This window comes from Oculina patagonica, chromosome 14 (assembly GCF_052425735.1).
Source record: "Oculina patagonica isolate OP01 chromosome 14, crgOcupat, whole genome shotgun sequence".
Taxonomy (NCBI): domain Eukaryota; kingdom Metazoa; phylum Cnidaria; class Anthozoa; order Scleractinia; family Oculinidae; genus Oculina; species Oculina patagonica.
This window is the reverse complement of record NC_135771.1, coordinates 1,322,094-1,340,770: the sequence shown is the minus strand read 5'-3', so window position 1 is coordinate 1,340,770 and position 18,677 is coordinate 1,322,094. Positions and strand designations below refer to the sequence as shown.

The following is an 18,677-nucleotide window of genomic DNA, read 5'->3' as shown; positions in this document are numbered from 1 at the left end:
GTCATGGAATTTCAAATGCTCAAAAGAGTAAGAACCCTGGATATGTATTTGACTCTAATCTTGGTCGATACCACGTTTTTATTGTTATAAGGGATGACCAAAGTCAAGAAATAAAAAATGCACTTAATAGTCTAAATCATCAATTTCATATTTGAAGCCCTATGCATAAATTACCATACGAGAATGACCATGCTTTTTTTATCCCGAAATAATTTCTTGTACTTGCTAATTTGTTATATTGAACTCACAAGATGGGAAAAGAATAGATTTCTTTTTGCGTGGTTAACAAGGAAACATAAAGTGACCTAAGTGACAGGTATAGAGCATTCACAGTCATTGGAAAACGTTTCTCTTTGTAGTGTAGCTACAATTAGACTCCTACGCAGACGTTCGTTGGGTTCGTCACGCGTTCCTCCCCCACGAGGGTTAACCATGGCTACCCGCCCCATTTTATAGCTCCGAGGACACGCATGACGAGCGCAAAAGGCTTCTCTGTGGGAGGCTATTTGTATCGGTGCCTTTGACAAGTTTGAAAAGAAAAGGACTGACTGACATGTCGATCGACCTAAATGCGATGTTACAATCCTTTCTCGCATGAAAATGACAGCATTAATCGCGCGACACGGTATCTAACGTTTTAGACATTTATCTTATAAACAAGCATTTTCATACACATGGGAAATTTAATTTGAACTTGGTTCGATTACTCTTGTTTGTGCTCAGGTATTCAGTAAGTGTCATATTTGTTTATTTTGATGATGTAAGGGGAATCCCCGAATATATCGCATTCCTGTGCTCTATGAACTATGGAGAAGCAATACCTTGAGCATTACTTCTCAAGACGTAAATATCACCAGGCGGATTTTACAAATATAATGAGAAGGTTTCGTCGTGTATTGTCATAATACTGCGTTTCGACCAAACAAGAAGCTCGCCTTGTGAGCGACATCTGCAAAAGGCGAGCAGAAACTATATTTTATGACGCTTGTGTGCGCACTGCAGCATGACAGGCCGCGACATTTTGAGTGTGTTCACGAGGCTGACTCTCTTCGCAACAGGAATTGCAGTTTGTCTCGCATCACCAGGTAAACGATAGCTAAGACTTTCTTTTACTGTAGTCAGGAAGCTTAGTTAAGCCTTTTTAGCTCTGCCCGGGATTTATTTGCGGTCAGTGAATAAAATACATATTTTATGCTGATGAATCACATATTTATCACATGATATTCCGGGCTGATGCAACATTTTTCTAAAAAGTATACGTACGTTGTCCTACTCTCAGTCGGCCATAAGGCGGTTTATATTAGGAGAAAAAACAGTCCTTAAGGTGTTTTTGCTGCCCTACGTGCCAGTGGGCACAATGGGCAGTGAGTGAGTGAGTGAAGGTGTTTTTAAGGGCTTGTTTGCTTTCAGTTATAAATTTATGTTACCGCTTTTAAATCGACAACCACGTGGCTCTACGCCAACTTTCAAGCATTGTAGTTTGTACGGGGTAATGACAATGTTTTGTTATACATTCCACTAGATCTTTGTAGGACGGGTACAAATTCAATCTTGAACTATTTCATGACTGAAATGTGTAGAAACAAACTGGTTTAATAGGAGAAACTGCCGAGAAAAATCTGCAGAAGGACAGAAGGCATCACCTCGAGAAAGTGCTTGAGTTGCATTTTCAATTCAAAGGTCACAGAGGATCAAGCGAATCTGTTTTGTTATAATACATGGAAAACATTTGCTAAGTTTTTATTTAGGTATAACGTTTTAGAAAGCATTACAGTTACTCTGTTTGGATTTCCCAAATGTACAGCGATTTTTCCCAAAAAGGTTAGAAAACGAGAAAGGCATAGTCAGAAAACAGTTACAAATTTCTTGTCTTCCAAATCTTTTTTTGCACGGGTTAAGTCTTCCGTTTGCGTGACTCACGTGACAAATTGTTTTGCGCTTCGCGTGCTTGTGGAATGTTTATCACGTAAGTCACGCAAACGTCTGCTGGGGGAATCGAAAAGGCTTATTTCTCTCTGTTTTCGTCAATTCAATTTAATAAAGAAACAATTTAATCCTCGCCGGTAAATCCTGAGAACACAGGCGTGTTTATCCTCGGAGACCTTTCGTCGCCACGATTTCTGCCCGATTTATTCCTTCGTTTCGCCCCACTAAGTTGGCTAACTGCCCCTGGGTCTCCGAGGATGAGGCGTGTTTTAATTTTCTTATTTTATTTCACTGGCTGCTTTGCAGGCTGGATTTTTAGCTGAAATGTTTTTCGGTCAGACCCGTTCGCTTTCGCTAGAAAAGGCCAATTTTGTGTTGAGTACCACCTTAAAATGAACATACCTTTAATCTTTGCTAAATGCACAGAAAGAAGATCTGTAACAAGCCGACTCCTTTTGAAAAATCTGTGAACTATTTCTGTATGATGTTGACTTTCAGGAAACGTTGCACCAAAAGCTCGTGACAATCGATCTCCGGTTTTTCTTCAAACACCACGGTTTATACACCATTACGTGACGCGCAATCAGTCAGCTAATCTAACCTGGGTGGCAAAGAACGTCTGCAAGATTCAGATCAAATGTAACGGCAGGAAATTTCAAGATGGACTCACTAGAGTATGTGGAAAGTCTTGTCGAAACTGTAGGACAAGGAAGAAGACAAAGATCGTAACAGTCGCTGATTTTCCGAAGAACACCAGGAGTATAACGTGTCAGTGTAAAGTGTGGGGAAAGATTGCTGTGCGGTCTGATAAAATAATCATAGAAAAGGCTTGTAAGTATTGATTGAAGATCAGCCTGCAACCTACTTCAAAATGGTTAAACTTTGGGTCATGGTTAATTTGGCTCTTGGTTCATCGGCTAACCGCTTGCACCCTGTCGGCCCGATGAAAAACAAGTTTACCCCGGCCAGTGCAATACGTTTCGTCCAGTTCTGTTGCCCTGAGGAGGAGGAGGGTGGGGGGTCTCTTCCACATAAGAGTAACAGGGACGATCGTCTTTACCAATTAGGGTGTATAAAGCTGAAATGATCACTGCAAGATGCATGTTTATTCCGGTTCCTTTTAAGGGAGTGTGACAGGAACTACTTGCCATTTTAGAATTGTCGCGGTATTTTAAGCCATTTTTTCTGATTACTTTTAAATTTAAGGATACCTCAAAATAGTAGTTTTCTGGTGTAGAAAAACAAAAACGGAGTAATAAGAAACCGAAAATAATTGAGGATAGTTTCGACTGACGAAGATTAAGACGGATTAGAAACGCCAAACATGAAAAAAAATTGCCAATTTTTTCAAGTTCATGGTGTTGTCCGTGACGTAGCTCCTTTAATGGAGGAAAGTGAATTTGAGAAGCGCCCACAAAAAGAGATAAGAATTTCCTTTGTAGTAAAATTTCCAACGATCTCAACCATCGCTTTTATACAGTAACCCATCCATAATACTTTAGGGCTTTTTACTATTTCTTTTTTGTTCCTTTATTTTGAATTGGTTTTTATTCGTTTTCTCGGACCATTTTCTGTGCAACAAAATTGCCTAAATTACAGTGACCCAGGCCTTTGCTTAGAACACAATGTTCCTGTTCCCATTGTCTCTGGTCGATTGTTCTGTTCCTGGTCACTGACATCGATCATAATCTTTGTAATGTCTTGTAGTTCTTCGCCGTAATTTCGGCGCAGTTCAGTCATACCGCGTGGTAACTCCCAACACAACAGTGGTCCTTCAGTGCCGGCCTCCAGTCGGCTCACCTCGACCAAACATCACGTGGCACAAGATTGGCAAACCATTGTTCTTGCTTGGTTCTGGCAGACGAGTTCGTTTACGTTCAAAGAAAGATTTGGTTATCAAGCGCGTTAGGATGGGGGACTCGGGCGAGTATTGGTGTGTTGCGAGGAACATGGCGGCCAGACGAGTGGGCCCGGTGATGAAACTTGATGTTCGAGGTTTGTTCTTTCACCGAAAGTAGCTTTTTAATAGAAGGCCGAGAAACCTAATTACAAAGGTAACGGCAGGACCAATGATTATCACTAATAATTGATCACTGTTTCGCGGATTTTTTTCCCCGTTTTAAAAAGGGTGGATACATTTTCATGACGTTAATAGCCGATTCCCTCTATAGCGCGCGCCTGCTGGGAAGCACGGTAGTTGTATTCATGAATTCATGCGCGAGACGACGCGCGAGACTTAGCAACGATGCATATTGCTAAGTCTCGCGTAAGATTTGATGAATACAACTACCGTGATTCCCTGCAGGCGCGCCATGACTATAGAGGGAATCGGGTATTCCATTCCGTAGAATGTTCTTGTGAGATCGTAGTTCACGTAAAATACTTTTAGAATTTAACAACTTGCCTAGAAGTTTACCAGAGCATGTTGACAAGGCAAGAAAGACTTGAGTACGGAAATCTGCAAATGAGACTGTGCAATAGCTAAAATTTGTGTAGAGAGCTTTACCTCTGTTCTACCCTGGCTAAATATTACACATAAGTAGTGTGCATAAATTCATTGCCAATATTTTTCTTTTCTTTTTTCGTCAGAGAACATCTCCATTCCTGTTTGTAATGAGAACCAATGGCCGTGCACCAGTCAGTCAAAACCAGAGTGTAAAAACAAAAGCAACACATCGACTTGTGGTATGTATACATACTACTAGTTTGACAAGTTTGACAATTTTTATATCACGACATGCAGGAAGTCCTGGCCAGAAAACATGTTTAGAATGTCAATTCTCCTTACTGATTCCCATACATTTCTTTTAAAGTTAGTTCTGAGAAATTGGTGGTACATCAAGGCAATATCCTTAAGTTTTAAATCTGTTGCTTTCAATTCAGATTCAGAGCCACCCATGTTAATGGTTGGGACACAAAACGGACTTTACACAACAGACCTTGTCAACACGTCAAAATCGAGACGCGTCGGAGCCAACAACATCGTGTCACTGGACTTTGGCTTGGACCCAAACCTTGTATACTGGTCAGACGGGAAAAAAATAAACTTGTTTTCCATACATAATGGCGTCAGTAAAGAAATGCCCTTTCGTCACGATGACGTCAGCTCTGTGGAAGGTCTGGCTGTTGATTGGATCGGAGATAAGTTATACTGGATTGACGCGATGCATTGGCGATCTACGATCTACATTGGCGATTTACGAAGTGGAAGGAAAGTGAAAATTATTGAGAAAAATCTTGATTCACCGAGAGCAATTGTCGTAAGCCACTCTGCAGGGTAAGCATACAGACTGCTGGCATTTATCGAGCTATTCCTTGAGTTTGTCACGCAACATTTGTCCCTGAAAGCGTTACGTGTATGACCAGTCGTCACGCAACAAGCGTCGTCACGCAATAGTGACTGCGAGAGCGGCAATGATTCTGATTTCCTTAGTGGATAGTTCTTGGCGGTAAAACCCGACATAACAAAAAGGTTTACTTGTTTGACTTTGTTTGACTCCTACTTGTGATGCCTTGTGTTCAGTAGACTGTTGATTCAGATTTATTTTAACACCAAAACAATATCAAACCATTTAAAACAGATGACTGTTGGAGCCCAAAGAAAGAAGAAAACGCATTTACATTTTATTATAGACCAAGCCAATATAAAATATAGCTCTACTAGTTGAATCATAGGCCAAATAATACTACTTTGCTCTTTAGCCATAGTGGCAGTCTTGTAATTAATTTGGTTTGGGGGCCGTGGAATCACAGGTCGGCTAAGCCTCCCTCTAACAAAACCACGCGATTTCTCTTTACAGTTACATATACTGGACAGACTGGGGCCGAACGCCCAAAATCGAGCGAGCTAGACTGGATGGTACCGAAAGAAAAGTGGTCATTACCAGTGGCATCCAGATCCCCAACGGCCTGGCGCTCGATGAATCAGACAACAAACTTTACTGGGCAGGAACGGACGCGAATGAATACGGGATAATAGAAGCTGTTGCACTGGATGGCTTAAACCGAACCGTGATTTTTTACCGTTCAGGGTATCTGCCGTTTGGTTTGGACACTTTCCAAGACATTGTTTACTGGAGTGACTGGGAGAAGGGTGCAGTGTTGCGCATCAACAAAACTGACGGGGGTGGGGAGGAGGTGCTTGTCAGTGGTTTAAACCAGCCAATGGGATTAAAGATTCTTCATCGACATAAGGAAAAGAAAGGTAAAAAAATAAGAATTCGAAAACAATTTCCCATTCTTGTTAATGTCTTTTCTTTCTTCTCATTTGTTTTCAATTTTAAGCAACGGACAAAAGTCTGGGTAAGCTTTTCCAAAATTGGGATAAAGAAAGAAAAAAGGAAGGGGTAAAGAAATACCAGTTAGAAACAGGTTTTTTTCGTTTATGTTTCCTTCTTTGTTTTTAATCAACTAATGGTCTAAAGCCCGGGCGAAACGAGGATGAGAGTTGAGAGTTGAAACTCTCACTCTCGTTTGGCATGGAACTCTCATGCACTCTCAGCGACTCTCTTGCGCTCTCATCGACTTTGAACATGTTTAAATTTTCCATGAGAGTTGATGAGAGTTTTCTCTCGTTTGGCCCAAGTTGATGATAGTTGACGAAAACTCTCATGAGAGTCAACTCTCATCAACTCTTCAACCTCGTGTGGCCCGGGCTTAAAGTCCATAGAGGCCTTTCAGAAATACGCTCTCCAAACACACTGTTACGTTCGGTCTTTCTAAAGGGCCTTCATAACTTGACTGCTAAAAGAAGAGGGAGATGCATAAGGGAAAATAAGTCATGATAATGGATGGAGTTTTAAAACGCATGTTTTAACATGGTTAAGCAAGTTTACTTTAATAGTTCTGTAAAACGTGAGCTTTTAGCACAGCTTATCAACGACTTTTTTTTAGCTGATTGAGGGTCATTTTGCAAACCAAACTTTACAATTCTTAGCTAATAATAATAAAATAAATAATAATATTAATCTTTATTTCAACACGGTAAAAATCATCAGGACTTAAAATACATAATACTTATTTAAAATTACTTAATACCTATTTTACATAATAAATTTAAATTACATTAGTCGTCTACAATGATATTAATTAGTTATAATAAAAGAAATGCCTGCTTTCCATGAATGCCGTGTGATGTTAATATTTACATTGATTCTAGCCAAAAACGAAACTGCTGCAGCCGGATTTAAAGCTAGTGAGAGTTTGTGCTTGCCGAAGGTCGACAGGTAAACTGTTCCACAGCACCGCACCTCTATAGCTAAAACTGTTTTTAAGAAAATTAGTGCGGGGGAGCGGAACAGTTAGTTTACCCGCGGACCTTCTCAGTGAATAGGTACACGTATCGCTGTCTTTGATAATGTCATATTTTCCTTATCATCTTAATTATTCAGGCTCCCTTTTACAGAAGATAAACTAATTCAGTAAAGAATATTTTCCTTTCTATAATACTTCTTTTCTTCTCAGGCGTAAATCCCTGTGATAAAGGAAATGGTGAATGTGAATATTTGTGCGTTTACCTGCCATTTCTTGGAAGAAGGAGATGCTTTTGTGAAGAGAACTTCAAACTGAACGAAAATGGAAAAACGTGTGAAAAAGTAGAATTTCGGGGTAGGTTCTCTCTATTTCTTACAGGGGTAAGGAACAGGTGAATGTCAGAAGTCTAAACAAACCAGTGGGATCAAAGATTCATGGACCTGGGATTACTGGCTCTTTATATACTACTGAGCTATAATTGCTTTCTCGATCTGTTCTTGCATGAAAATCTTATCAGTTCCTTTTGATGGATTTACTTCTACTTGCCGACTAACTAATTATCTGGCTAACTCACTTGCTGGCTGGCGGACGGGCTGACGAACGTATGGACAGACGGGCTGGTGGATTGATTGACTAATTGACTGATTGATTTATCACATTCCTTTTTTAGGAGAGAGCAGAAACAAGTCAAGCCCAAACACCCCAGCAGAGCCCTCCCTGGTAGTGATCTTGTTAATTTCCATCTTATTACTGGTGGTAGGTTTAGTCATTTTCTTAATAAAGAAACGCTGTCCTTGCCAAATGACACAAGACCTACCGCGCATGACAAGTCCTGACGATATAGAAGACGACGAAGAGTCACTTGAACTTACTGACCAAACAGAGCTCGGGCGCACCGTCCAACATGTCAATAGTGAGCCAGCTGAACCGTCGAATTTGATTGGACAAGAGAGCAGCGAGCCCTCGGGTTCAGCGGCTGCACGTGAGAATTCACTTGTCACAGTAAGTACGATAAAACAACTCTATTTGTACTCTACTAAGTACTTTGATGCGAAACTGAATGGTTAAAATGGCCCTCAGTTAGATGGCCTTTGAAGCGCAAAGATAAACTGAAGACAAGAATACCAACAACTGCCCACAAACGAATTTGCACCTGACGTTACCTCCTGGCGTCACCTGACGGCCGTGATAAATGCATACATCCCATAGTCGTCACGGTCATGCATTGCTTTAGTTCACTCTTCATATTGCGTGACGAACCAATGGAACGCCTCCAGGTTATTTCGAGAGTTTAGGCGGAGAAAGTAACTTTTTCCTACCAAAATGGCACTGTTTGTGTGACTGTCAACAACTATCCCGTTCAACCATGTCCAGGGCTCGAGACTTACATTTTTGCTATAGCTAGCCTTAGTGAAAGCTTTGATTTCACTAGCCGATACCAATTTTCTACTAGCCAGAATTCTCAAGCTAACTTAGGTTTGGGCAGAGGCACTTTGCCCTCTTCACTGGCTCTGTTGTCATTATCTTTAGAGTTAATTTTAGGTTACTTTTTGGAAATTTCACCATGTCCACAGTCTTTGATAAGATCTGTTCTCTCGGAGTCGATTTCGACGTATGGTTTTCTTCCAATCAAATTCCTGAAAAAAAAACCCCTGAAAAACTGCACTTCTTCTAGCCTGTGGCTGCTTGGCTACCGTTAGTTTCGAGCCCTGATGTTCAAGTGAAATATTTCCTCTTCTTTCTTGTCCTGCAATTTGTTTTTGTTGTTGTTGTTGACTTGCCGACATTTCTTTTCTCTAGTCGCCGCGAGGTGTGGTGGTTTACGTGACCAAAGTGGAGGTGGAGCAACATGGCGGAGTGACAGTTGTCGGGGACGATGCCAAAGTTCATCATCATTATTCACCTCAGAGTTAAGGTATTACACTGAGGAAATATATACTTCATCTCAAAGAGAGAGGTTTAAGAACCTGGATAGAGCCAGCGACAGCAGAGAACGATAGATCAGCCTGGAAACAGAGGGAGCGCAGCCCAAGTCTCCACGAAAAGAAAAGTGTCTAATGATGATAATGAGATTTATATTCCAGACAGTTTTACCAACGAATAAATTGATACATTTATGGAACTAACTGTTATATACCAGAAGTTGGTGTTTGCCACTGGAAAATCAACAGCTTACAGAATACTTTTATTAACTATATAAGTGCTGTACAGGCCCGCAAATGATCCCGACCCGCAAATGATCCCGGGACTGCAAATGATCCCCAAATTGGACCGCAAATGATCCCGGGACCGCAAATGATCCCAAAATTGAACCGCAAATGATCCTCCGACCGGAAACAGTCGCCTAACCGTAAAAGTTGGATATGCGTGGACTAAAGAATTTGGACAGGGGATTTAAATTTATTTAATCCATTTCTTTATTAATAATACAAGAATTAGAAAAACAATTAATGCGAGAGAATGTACCGTATTTGAACGATTTACTAAAGTAAATTCAAAACCACAACTGTATCAATATAGCTGATAAATATGCTCCGATTAGTAACCTAAAACGTGACATAAAGTTTAACAATCCAACCAACAGAAATATGAACTCTCTCCAATCAAGGGATGATTTATTTGCGGCGAAATGCTTTAAGCTGATAGCCATTCAGACGCAGTCACGCAGCGTTCATAGCGACATTATAAATGTCTAGACGTAAAGTCTGGAAGAAAGTTGAGTTTTGTTGCTGATTTCTATCATATCGATCTCCGACTCTTGTTATCGAGCTACTCTCTTTCGAAATCTGTGGTTATTTTTTTTTGAATGTCTTCATCAAGTCACTGAAATAAATTCTGACACAGGCAACTAAAAATTCTCTCAAAAACTGACTTCATTTTCGCGTAGCTTTCAGTACAGATTAATTGACAGTAAGAAATTTGCACGTGCAAAAGTTGACAGCTCTATGCGTGCGGTATGCAAATAAATTTACCCAGAGACGCTGTAACCGTTTACTGTATTTCATTTTATATTTGCAAGAACGAATTGTGAAGGAAAATGTGTTTTCAAATAACGGTTTCAAAATTTGTCATAAACTCCAAAATTCGTACGTAGAAATTTTGTGCGCTTCCAAGGAAAAGGAGGCTCGTGTCTACCAAGGCAGCATTGTACAGGAAGTGGCTAATTAGACAGCAGAGGCGTCTTCGAAGATTCATGTTTATTTTTTAGGTGCGTTTTCTAAATGAAAAACTTAGATAGTCACACTGGTTAATTTTGTTATTTCGCGCGTTATTTTCACCGCTTTTAATCGTTGCGTTTTATTATGCCTGAGGCACTTGGTCTTTTATAAAAAATACATCCATAGACGATTCATAAAGTCCACGCCATTCCAAGTATTCTGTTGTATCATTTAAACAAATAATTTCCGGTACTGGGATCATTTGCGGTCCAATTTGGGATCATTTGCGGTCCCGGGATCATTTGCGGGCCTGTACAGTGCTTATGGCCAATATGAAAACAGACTTAAAAGGGAGTCCAAAACGAGAAACGTTTGCTATATCCAGTAATAGGCCTTCTCAATTTCTGTTAAGAGTAGCTTCATCAGACATGGACCTATTATGTGATGGTCTCTTCATCAAGACGCATTCTCTATTTGAAAGAAGTTATACAATGGGACATAGGTTCTGTCGTGTTGTTGGTCTCGTCGTTTTATTTGTTAAACATTTCAATTTAGAGCCTCGAGCCTTGTTAGCAGACGAATCAATCGCAGATGCATCAGATTACCTAATCATTGATTTATCATTCTACCCTGTGTAATAGTCTGTCCATATTAACCGAGTACAAGGTAGTTGTATATACATGTAAATAACTTTGAATGAGCATTTCCTCAAGTTTCTCATTATTTTTGGTTTCCTTCCAATTTTGCGTGTGCCATTGTACTGCTTTAGTCGGGGGGGCGGGGGACTTAGGGCCTGTTTACATGATTCCGGAATGACTTTCATTCCGGAACGAAACTCGTTCCGGAATGAAGTTCGTTCTGCATTCACATGACAGCGTCGGCCGGTTCAACCAAAGGCATTTTCACGTGCGCGGTTTTCGCGCGAGATCAAAACAAGGTGGCGCATGTTTCGCGCGAGATCAAAACAACATGGCGCATGTTTCGCGCAAACATGTTTTTGTGCCCATTAATGGCCGTATCTGCGATTTTAACGAGTAATTTGACCATAGAGCTGCTCCTTTGGGCTAAACAGTAAATGCTATTACGTTTTCTCGCTTTGAATTCAAACTGTGGAGTCCGTATGCGGTTTCATGAGTTGCGATTTCATCTCGGAACGAAATTCGTTCTGTGTTTACATGATACCAGAATGAAATGTCATTCCAGAACGAAACTTTCATTCCGGAATGAAAACCGGAACGAACTCATTCCGGAATGACTTGACTTTCGTCTCGGTATCATGTAAACAGATACAGAGAAATGTATGGGGATGGAATGAACTCGTTCCGGAATGAAAGTCATTCCGGAATCATGTAAACAGGCCCTTAGTCTGTGCAAGCTGGTCATATTTCTGCTAAAGGTGATTTGTAGACTTAATAATAGTTCTACACTGTAAGTTGTGGATCTTGTTTTCTTTTCTAAAGCGCTAAGTGGCTGGAAAAAAAAAACAGGAATTCATAACTTTAATACGGTACGAACCGAGCAAACGAAGTTAAATCGTTTGGCTTAGTGATTTTGCGCTGCATGATTGTTCAATTGCCGGGGCTCACGGAGAGTTATGGACCGAAAAATAAACTTAGCAACATGCAAAATTATTTAGCAACATTACAATAAACATACCGTATTTTCTCGATTAAACGCCCCCGGCGTTTATTTCAAACTTGGCCCTATAGGGCCGGCGTTTATTTGAATTCAGGAGTTTTTTCAAGCCCTATGTTTCTAAGAAATGATTTTTATTCATTATTTTTGACAACTGTATAATTAGACATTATTTTTAAAGCATATTCAACCTTTAATAATTGTCTACGGGGTTGATTTTCAAATACCACTTGGAGACCCGGCGTTTATTCGGGGCCCGGCGTTTAATCGAGAAAATACGGTAATTCAAGCTTGTACATAGTGTATAAAAAGTTTATTTTGTTATATATTAAAGTTGATCTATCGGTTTTTTTATTGAGTTTATCAGTTGTTACTTGGTATGTACTTTGAGTGCAGAGAATGGTTTTACTAAGCGAAGTCCAAACGACAGGTTAGCGTTTTAATGTCTTTCATAAAAAGGTAGTCCTCGTGTCAAAATGTAAATTCTTTTGGCCGTACCTATAGCTATAACTCGCAGATGAAAACTGCTCTTTCTTCTCTGCAGTCTACATACAGCTTTTTCAGTTGACGTTGTCACATCAAAGCTTTAAGCTCACACGACGAGACCGAAAGGCTGTATGGGTAGAGGAAAACTACTTCATCCGTTGAATGATACTGTAATGAGACATGACGACTTGATGTCAGACATGATTTTCTACGTATTCCTTCTATACAAACATGTGGAAACAAGGTTCTTTGAGCAAACCGAATTAAAAACGAATTTTTTTTTAGTTTGGGCAGCGGTTTCCTTTGTGATAGGATATTCTGTTGTGCAACACTACACAGACATTCACCGCTAGCGACCATCTCAGAATTCGAATAAAAGGTACCCGGTAAGGGGCATAATACATCATCATGCTAGTTAAAAGCACGCCCGGGGTTCAAAGTTGGGCTCTTAAGTTGAATGATTAGCCCCTCGATGATCTTTCTCTTAAAGTACGATCTTGCCGAGCAAAGGACTCTCCACTGGAATGAGTGGCTTGGGTTTTCCAAAAGGTGACGTGCTGGTTCCGAGGTGTGGCAGATATTCAAATGTTCAGTTATTCGCACTTCAAGGTTTTACATCGTAGTTTTCTCCGCATGAGCATTTTCCTTTGCAGATGACATGAGACTTTAATAATTATGATGTTTAAAACCTGACATCGCTTAAAAAGAAGCTAAAATGCAATCAAGTTCTAAGTTTGTTAACCCTAGCCTTCTCTGCAATAAAATTGCAGGATAATATTAAATGATCCTTGTGCCACATTCAGCATCATTCACTAATTGGAATATCAGCTCTACACACAAACTTTGGTTGACTACTCCATCGGTGATGTTATCAAAGAGAAATTCCACCCCCGAAAAGTTAACTGCATCAATTCGAGATATTACAGGATAATAGCCAGGGCCATCTACTGATATATGAATGGAATAAAGAATGTTCTTTTTAACAGCAAAAGATTCATCAAATATAACATCAAAGCCATAGTAATATCCATTGCTACACTCCTTCCTTCTAGATGTAAAGGTCCCAGTTTGGGATAGAACAACTATTCCGTCTTCGTAGTCATCATCATCATCATCATCATCGAAGCGGCGTACTTCTAATGTAACTGTAAATGTACTGCCATCATTTCCTAACAGAGAGACGCCATGTAACAGTATGTCTTTGTCGACTTTAAGAAAAAACCAGTCGCCCTCGTCATCCTCATAATCAATGATTGTGCCATGAGGGGCAACACTTTCAAATCTACAGCATCGTAAAAGAGAACCGAGTCTATGGCCCTCCAGGAAATTAAAAGCACCTGTTGGAGTCCGATGGGAAAAGAAATATTTCATGACCTCTCTTGCCTCCTCCTGCGATAGAATTTTGCTTGGAAGAACAACATCTCTCAATTCTTCTTGCTTCATGATTGGAAATCGTACATTTTTAACAATCTCTTCACCAAGGATTTGTCTTTTGACAGAGCCATCCGCTTTAAGTTGTTGCCTCTTGCATTCTTCTTCTGCCCAGCAATCGACAGCCTTGAACAGCTTTACTTCTCTGATACTTAGTGTGTTTCTTTCCACTAACTGTCTTAAAAAAGATCTGTCCATGCTCTGAAATTCATTTGATTTTAAGACCTCTTCCGTCTTTTTATCGATCAAATTCCAGCAATGACACAAAAGATTTTTATTTTCATACTGCTGAGCGCGTTGTAAGACAAAAAACACGTTTGATAAATCCAGATTCTTTGCTAAGTACTCCGTACATTTATCGGTTAAGCAAGGAATCATGTATTTCTCGGCCAGATACAACACTTGCATCACGTTATTTTCCATTCAAGCAAACTTCATCGGTGTAGATGTAACGCTTGTATGACGAATGTTACATCACTAAGTATCTGGTTGTTAAACATATATTTGCATCTTTCTTTGTGATGCATTGGCCAGTTCTTTCCTAGTGTTTTCTGCACGGACAAGTCTAATTTCGGGGACCCTGCGGTTTTCAAACCACCCTCAGCCATGGCCGTCCAAAATATACAGCCAGAAAACTCATAAGAGTTAAAAACGTGTAGCGCGCTTTCAGAGAGTTTGAATATTCAGTTTTGCCAAGTACCATTGTAGCCCGGATAAACGTTCATTTTTTCCGTGATCTCGTTTGCGCTGTAATTAGTCATTTATTCTCGTCAGTTTTTTCTTTAGTTTATAGTTCTTTGTTCAGCGTAGTTCATTATTATGTCTTTTTTGTGCAAGTTAGTTTCTCGGTGTCGCATTATGCAATCGCTTATTGTTAATTTCGTAACATCGTTAGCAATATTGTTTGTCTCAAAATCCGTATAATCTATAATATGCTGCAAATATGAGAAAAATTAGATAATAATATTATCAATAATAACTTCCTTTATATAGCGTCATGCCTAAATGACCTAAATGCTCGTGGGGCTTTACAAAATAATAGTAGAAATTCGCTGTTCTCTCCAAATTCAAGCGCAAATGGGGACGAATAAAGTAGACAATATCGACCAAGATAAATAGACTCCCCATTTTTGTTAAACTACGCCAAAAGCCCATTTTAAGTGAAAGCAAGCGTCTTTCAACTTCCAAGCAGCTGTTGACAAAAAGTTCACGTGGGGGGGGGGGGGGTACATTGAATTTGCCCAAGGAATGTGAAATCTGCTGATTTAGGAGGGGGCGGACTGGGGGCTCACTAGCCAGGTAACAGGCTAAAACACAAAAGTATGTGCCTTTTTTACATCCACAGACAAGTGCGTTTATGTTAATGGGACTGAGTGAAAATTTGCACAGTTCTTTGTTATGAAATTTTAAAATTAAGCTGCTGTCGAAATACACATAAAATCACCAGAAAGTAGAGGAAAAATAGAAATTTCTTCCCAATAGAAATTTTTAAATTTTAGATTGTAATTTTAGTTTGGGGACCTAAATAGGGATAACCTCATGGTCCTCCTTTTCAGATACAAGTTCATAGAGTTTGAATACAAGTTCAGCAGCCATCTTGAAAGCGGAGCAGACCCTGGGGACGAAGAAGGCGGGGTGAGAGCCCGCGCTGCTGCCATCTGACCAACATGGCGTCTTGCACAGCAGCCAAAAGACGAGCCTCGCGACAGAAAGCGGCAAATAATATTGTACAGACTGCTCCGATATGTAAACTTCCTGCCAATATCATGCTACATGTGTTCAAATTTCTTGATGTGAAAACTCTTTGTGCTTCATCTACTGTGTGTCGCTTGTGGTATCATCTTGTTTGTGATCGAACCTTGTGGAAGTTCGTCGACCTTCGATCATGGCCGCTTTCTTTACGAACATTGTGGAAAATTGTTAGGAACCGATTGTCCGATTCAGTCCTGGAGCTGCTGATAAAAGGATTTATTGGAACCACGAAAAAGAATGAAAATATTTCGCCTTCTTTGCTAGAAGAAATCAAGACAAAATGCCCCAGTTTGGAGACTCTGGGGTTGTGTTATTGCGACATGAGGAATGTGCCGGCACAATGTTTACCACGAAATTTAAAAACTCTGCATCTTGATCACTCCATTGTCCCCCTTGGCTGGTTTGAGGGATTACAATGTGAGAAGTTTTTCCCCAATCTGTTAGAACTGAATCTAACTTATTGCACTCGAGTGGAAAACTCTGATCTTCTCAGTATAATGAAATTAAAAACGTTAGAACGTTTAAAACTAAGTTACTGTTACCGAGTGGGCGATGAGGGTGTTCAGCACATTGCTAACAACCTGAGCAATCTTACAGAGCTTGATCTTTCAAATTGTCCCAAGATAACAGACTTAGGACTCCATCACATTGGACGGCATCTGACAGGACTAAAGAACCTAAATTTGTTGTCAAGTTGGAGAATTACAGATGCCGGAATCCTTTCTCTTGTTCACAGTCTCACAGAGTTGGAATATTTGAACTTATCATCCTGTAAGGAGGTGACAAATGTAGGCCTTCATGAAATAACTGACAAATGTAAAAAACTTAAAGTTTTGGACCTTACAGGGTGCGGTGGTATTACAGAAAAGGACGTGAATGAGGCCAGAGGGATTTTGCCCCACTCTGACATACAGTGGTCTTAAAAGGTTTGTTTTAAATTTAAAATATGTGGCGTTAATTCCCTAGAGAATGAGAACAGTGCTTGGTACTTGTCATTTTACTTACAAGTACATTAATTACTTATTAAAAAGAAACACCCCATTTTACCACTTTATGCACAATGGGAATTACAGATAATCAGGACAAAATAATAAGAAACAAAAACTTAGTGTTTAAGTAGTAGGATCTATTGCAAATAATTTTTGTATTTTTTTTCTGACAAAGATATTTATGAATTTTCATCATGAATTTCAGTGAAACATGACCTTTATAATCAAAATTCTTAGAAGCAGTTGGCAATGTGAAAAAAGAAAAAAACAACGCTTTTGCACTGTGTTGTTGGTCTAGACCAATTATTAGGCATAAAAATAGGTTATTTAGGAGTCAGAAAAAGCTTGAATCATGCCCAAATTGGTCTCCTTTTGTGGTTTGTCATTATATATATAAAATATTTGGGAGAAAAGGATATTTTTGCCAAGAATATGAATTTATCTTGGAGTGCCAGAAATCAAGAGACTTGGTATTTGGAAATCTTGAAAATAATATATAGGAATGTTACTTTCTTGTCAGTACATTGTATCACTCAAGCATTGTTTATTGGAGTTGTCACTGCTGCCAGGATTAGATGTAAGAAAAACAGGATAAAGTAGAATGAAACATTTCACAAGTTTTCAATAAAATTTGTAAACCAACTAATATATCTGCTTGTAAGTAGTGTTATTACCCTCGACAGCAGCCAAGTTTTTATGGCAAAATCTTGTCACAAAATATATTTTGCACCATACACAATCCTTATCTGGTTGTATGTGTAGGATATTAGGTCAGATTTTAATTTTTTTTTTTTTTATGTCAGATTGATACATCTAATCCTTCATTTTCAAAGCAAAAAGCACTGTTCTCTTTGTAATATGACCATCAAAGGTATATCTTTACTGTGAAGTCTATAATAGGCTTATATGTCAATCATATGTTCTGCATGAGGAGGTTTTCATGAACGCGATCTTTGTAAAATTTCGTTCTGTTTTTTTTTGTGGTTCTATTGGAATCATTAGATGGTATAGTAAAATTTTTTAGTTTTGTTTCTCTATAATTTATCTTGTATGAATGGGATGGGAATGCTCATCAAAAAATTTGAATTAAATCCCTCAAGGAAACTAATCTGGGCATGGCTTGAGCTTTTTGACCCTAAAAAAAATATTTTTCATGCTTGGTCGGTCTAACCTGCAAAAACAGTATGGTGGTGTTTTTTATTACTTAATGTGCAACTGTAAATGAGTCTTGATGGCTAAAATAATTGGCGTTCTGTCATGAGCATCTTGTCTCCCTTGCAGCCGTTTTTAGTGTCAGGAATGTTGTGTGTCGACACTAAAAATGGCTGCGAGCTAATGAGCACCCTGAGTAAAACTGAAATCTTGAATTGACACCATTAAGCAAGACAATGAGCATCTCTGTCCCATTCACCCCCCCCCCCCCCCAGCGTCTCTTAGAGCTATCCTTAAGGTCACATGTCTTGAAATCCTCTTCTGCACAGTGTATGATTGACATAAGCTTGCGGAAAAATATTCAGTCAAAATTTACTTGTAGTGTTGTGCATCAAGTGAAACCGAGCTTTTAAGCAAAACATTAATTTAAGCAAGCTTCTAAGTTGCATAAAATGTTTCTGGATAACATGCTGTTTTGCAAATTAACTTTTGGACAAGTGTCAGTATAACCTAGATATTATACAAAGCATGGACCTTTATAATAATTATTGTACATTGTATATAGAAAATTTATATTATATAATAAACACTGTATTTAACAAAAAAATTGAAACTGAGCATGTTATTAGGTTGCAATGTACTAAAGGGTTTTTGATCAAGAAATGTTGAAATATGGTGGGAATCTGCAGGTCTAGATAGATTTAAAATTCACAAAATTAACAAACCCTTTTACAGGGTTTAGAAAGTTTTTTTTTTCTGTTAATATTATAATCTAAAGAGGAATGGCTTAAAATAACTTAAGCCTTGCTGCCCTGTTAGATTCTGTCATTTCAACTTGTGAACAAACTATGCTTTATTTCTTAAGTTAGGTAAATAAATTTCTAACTGGAAGCTC

At 39.2% G+C, this 18,677-nt stretch overlaps 3 protein-coding genes across 3 annotated transcripts; 2 read left to right on the top strand and 1 right to left on the bottom strand.

Annotated features, from left to right (window-relative positions):
- The first annotated feature begins 25 nt into the window (after positions 1-25).
- LOC144637736 (uncharacterized) lies at positions 26-9,514 on the top strand. The gene is made up of 9 exons (XM_078496813.1): positions 26-1,085; positions 2,425-2,757; positions 3,634-3,921; positions 4,516-4,611; positions 4,810-5,203; positions 5,727-6,130; positions 7,390-7,533; positions 7,850-8,181; positions 8,980-9,514. Exons 1-9 carry the CDS (start codon positions 1,004-1,006, stop codon positions 9,091-9,093), a joined length of 2,187 nt encoding a protein of 728 aa, XP_078352939.1. The 5' UTR covers positions 26-1,003; the 3' UTR covers positions 9,094-9,514.
- Positions 9,515-13,235: 3,721 nt separating this feature from the next.
- LOC144639057 (BTB/POZ domain-containing protein 6-like) lies at positions 13,236-14,297 on the bottom strand. Its single transcript, XM_078498319.1, has one exon. It carries the CDS (start codon positions 14,295-14,297, stop codon positions 13,236-13,238), a length of 1,062 nt encoding a protein of 353 aa, XP_078354445.1.
- Positions 14,298-15,553: 1,256 nt separating this feature from the next.
- LOC144638422 (F-box/LRR-repeat protein 12-like) lies at positions 15,554-18,677 on the top strand. Its single transcript, XM_078497620.1, has one exon. It carries the CDS (start codon positions 15,557-15,559, stop codon positions 16,562-16,564), a length of 1,008 nt encoding a protein of 335 aa, XP_078353746.1. The 5' UTR covers positions 15,554-15,556; the 3' UTR covers positions 16,565-18,677.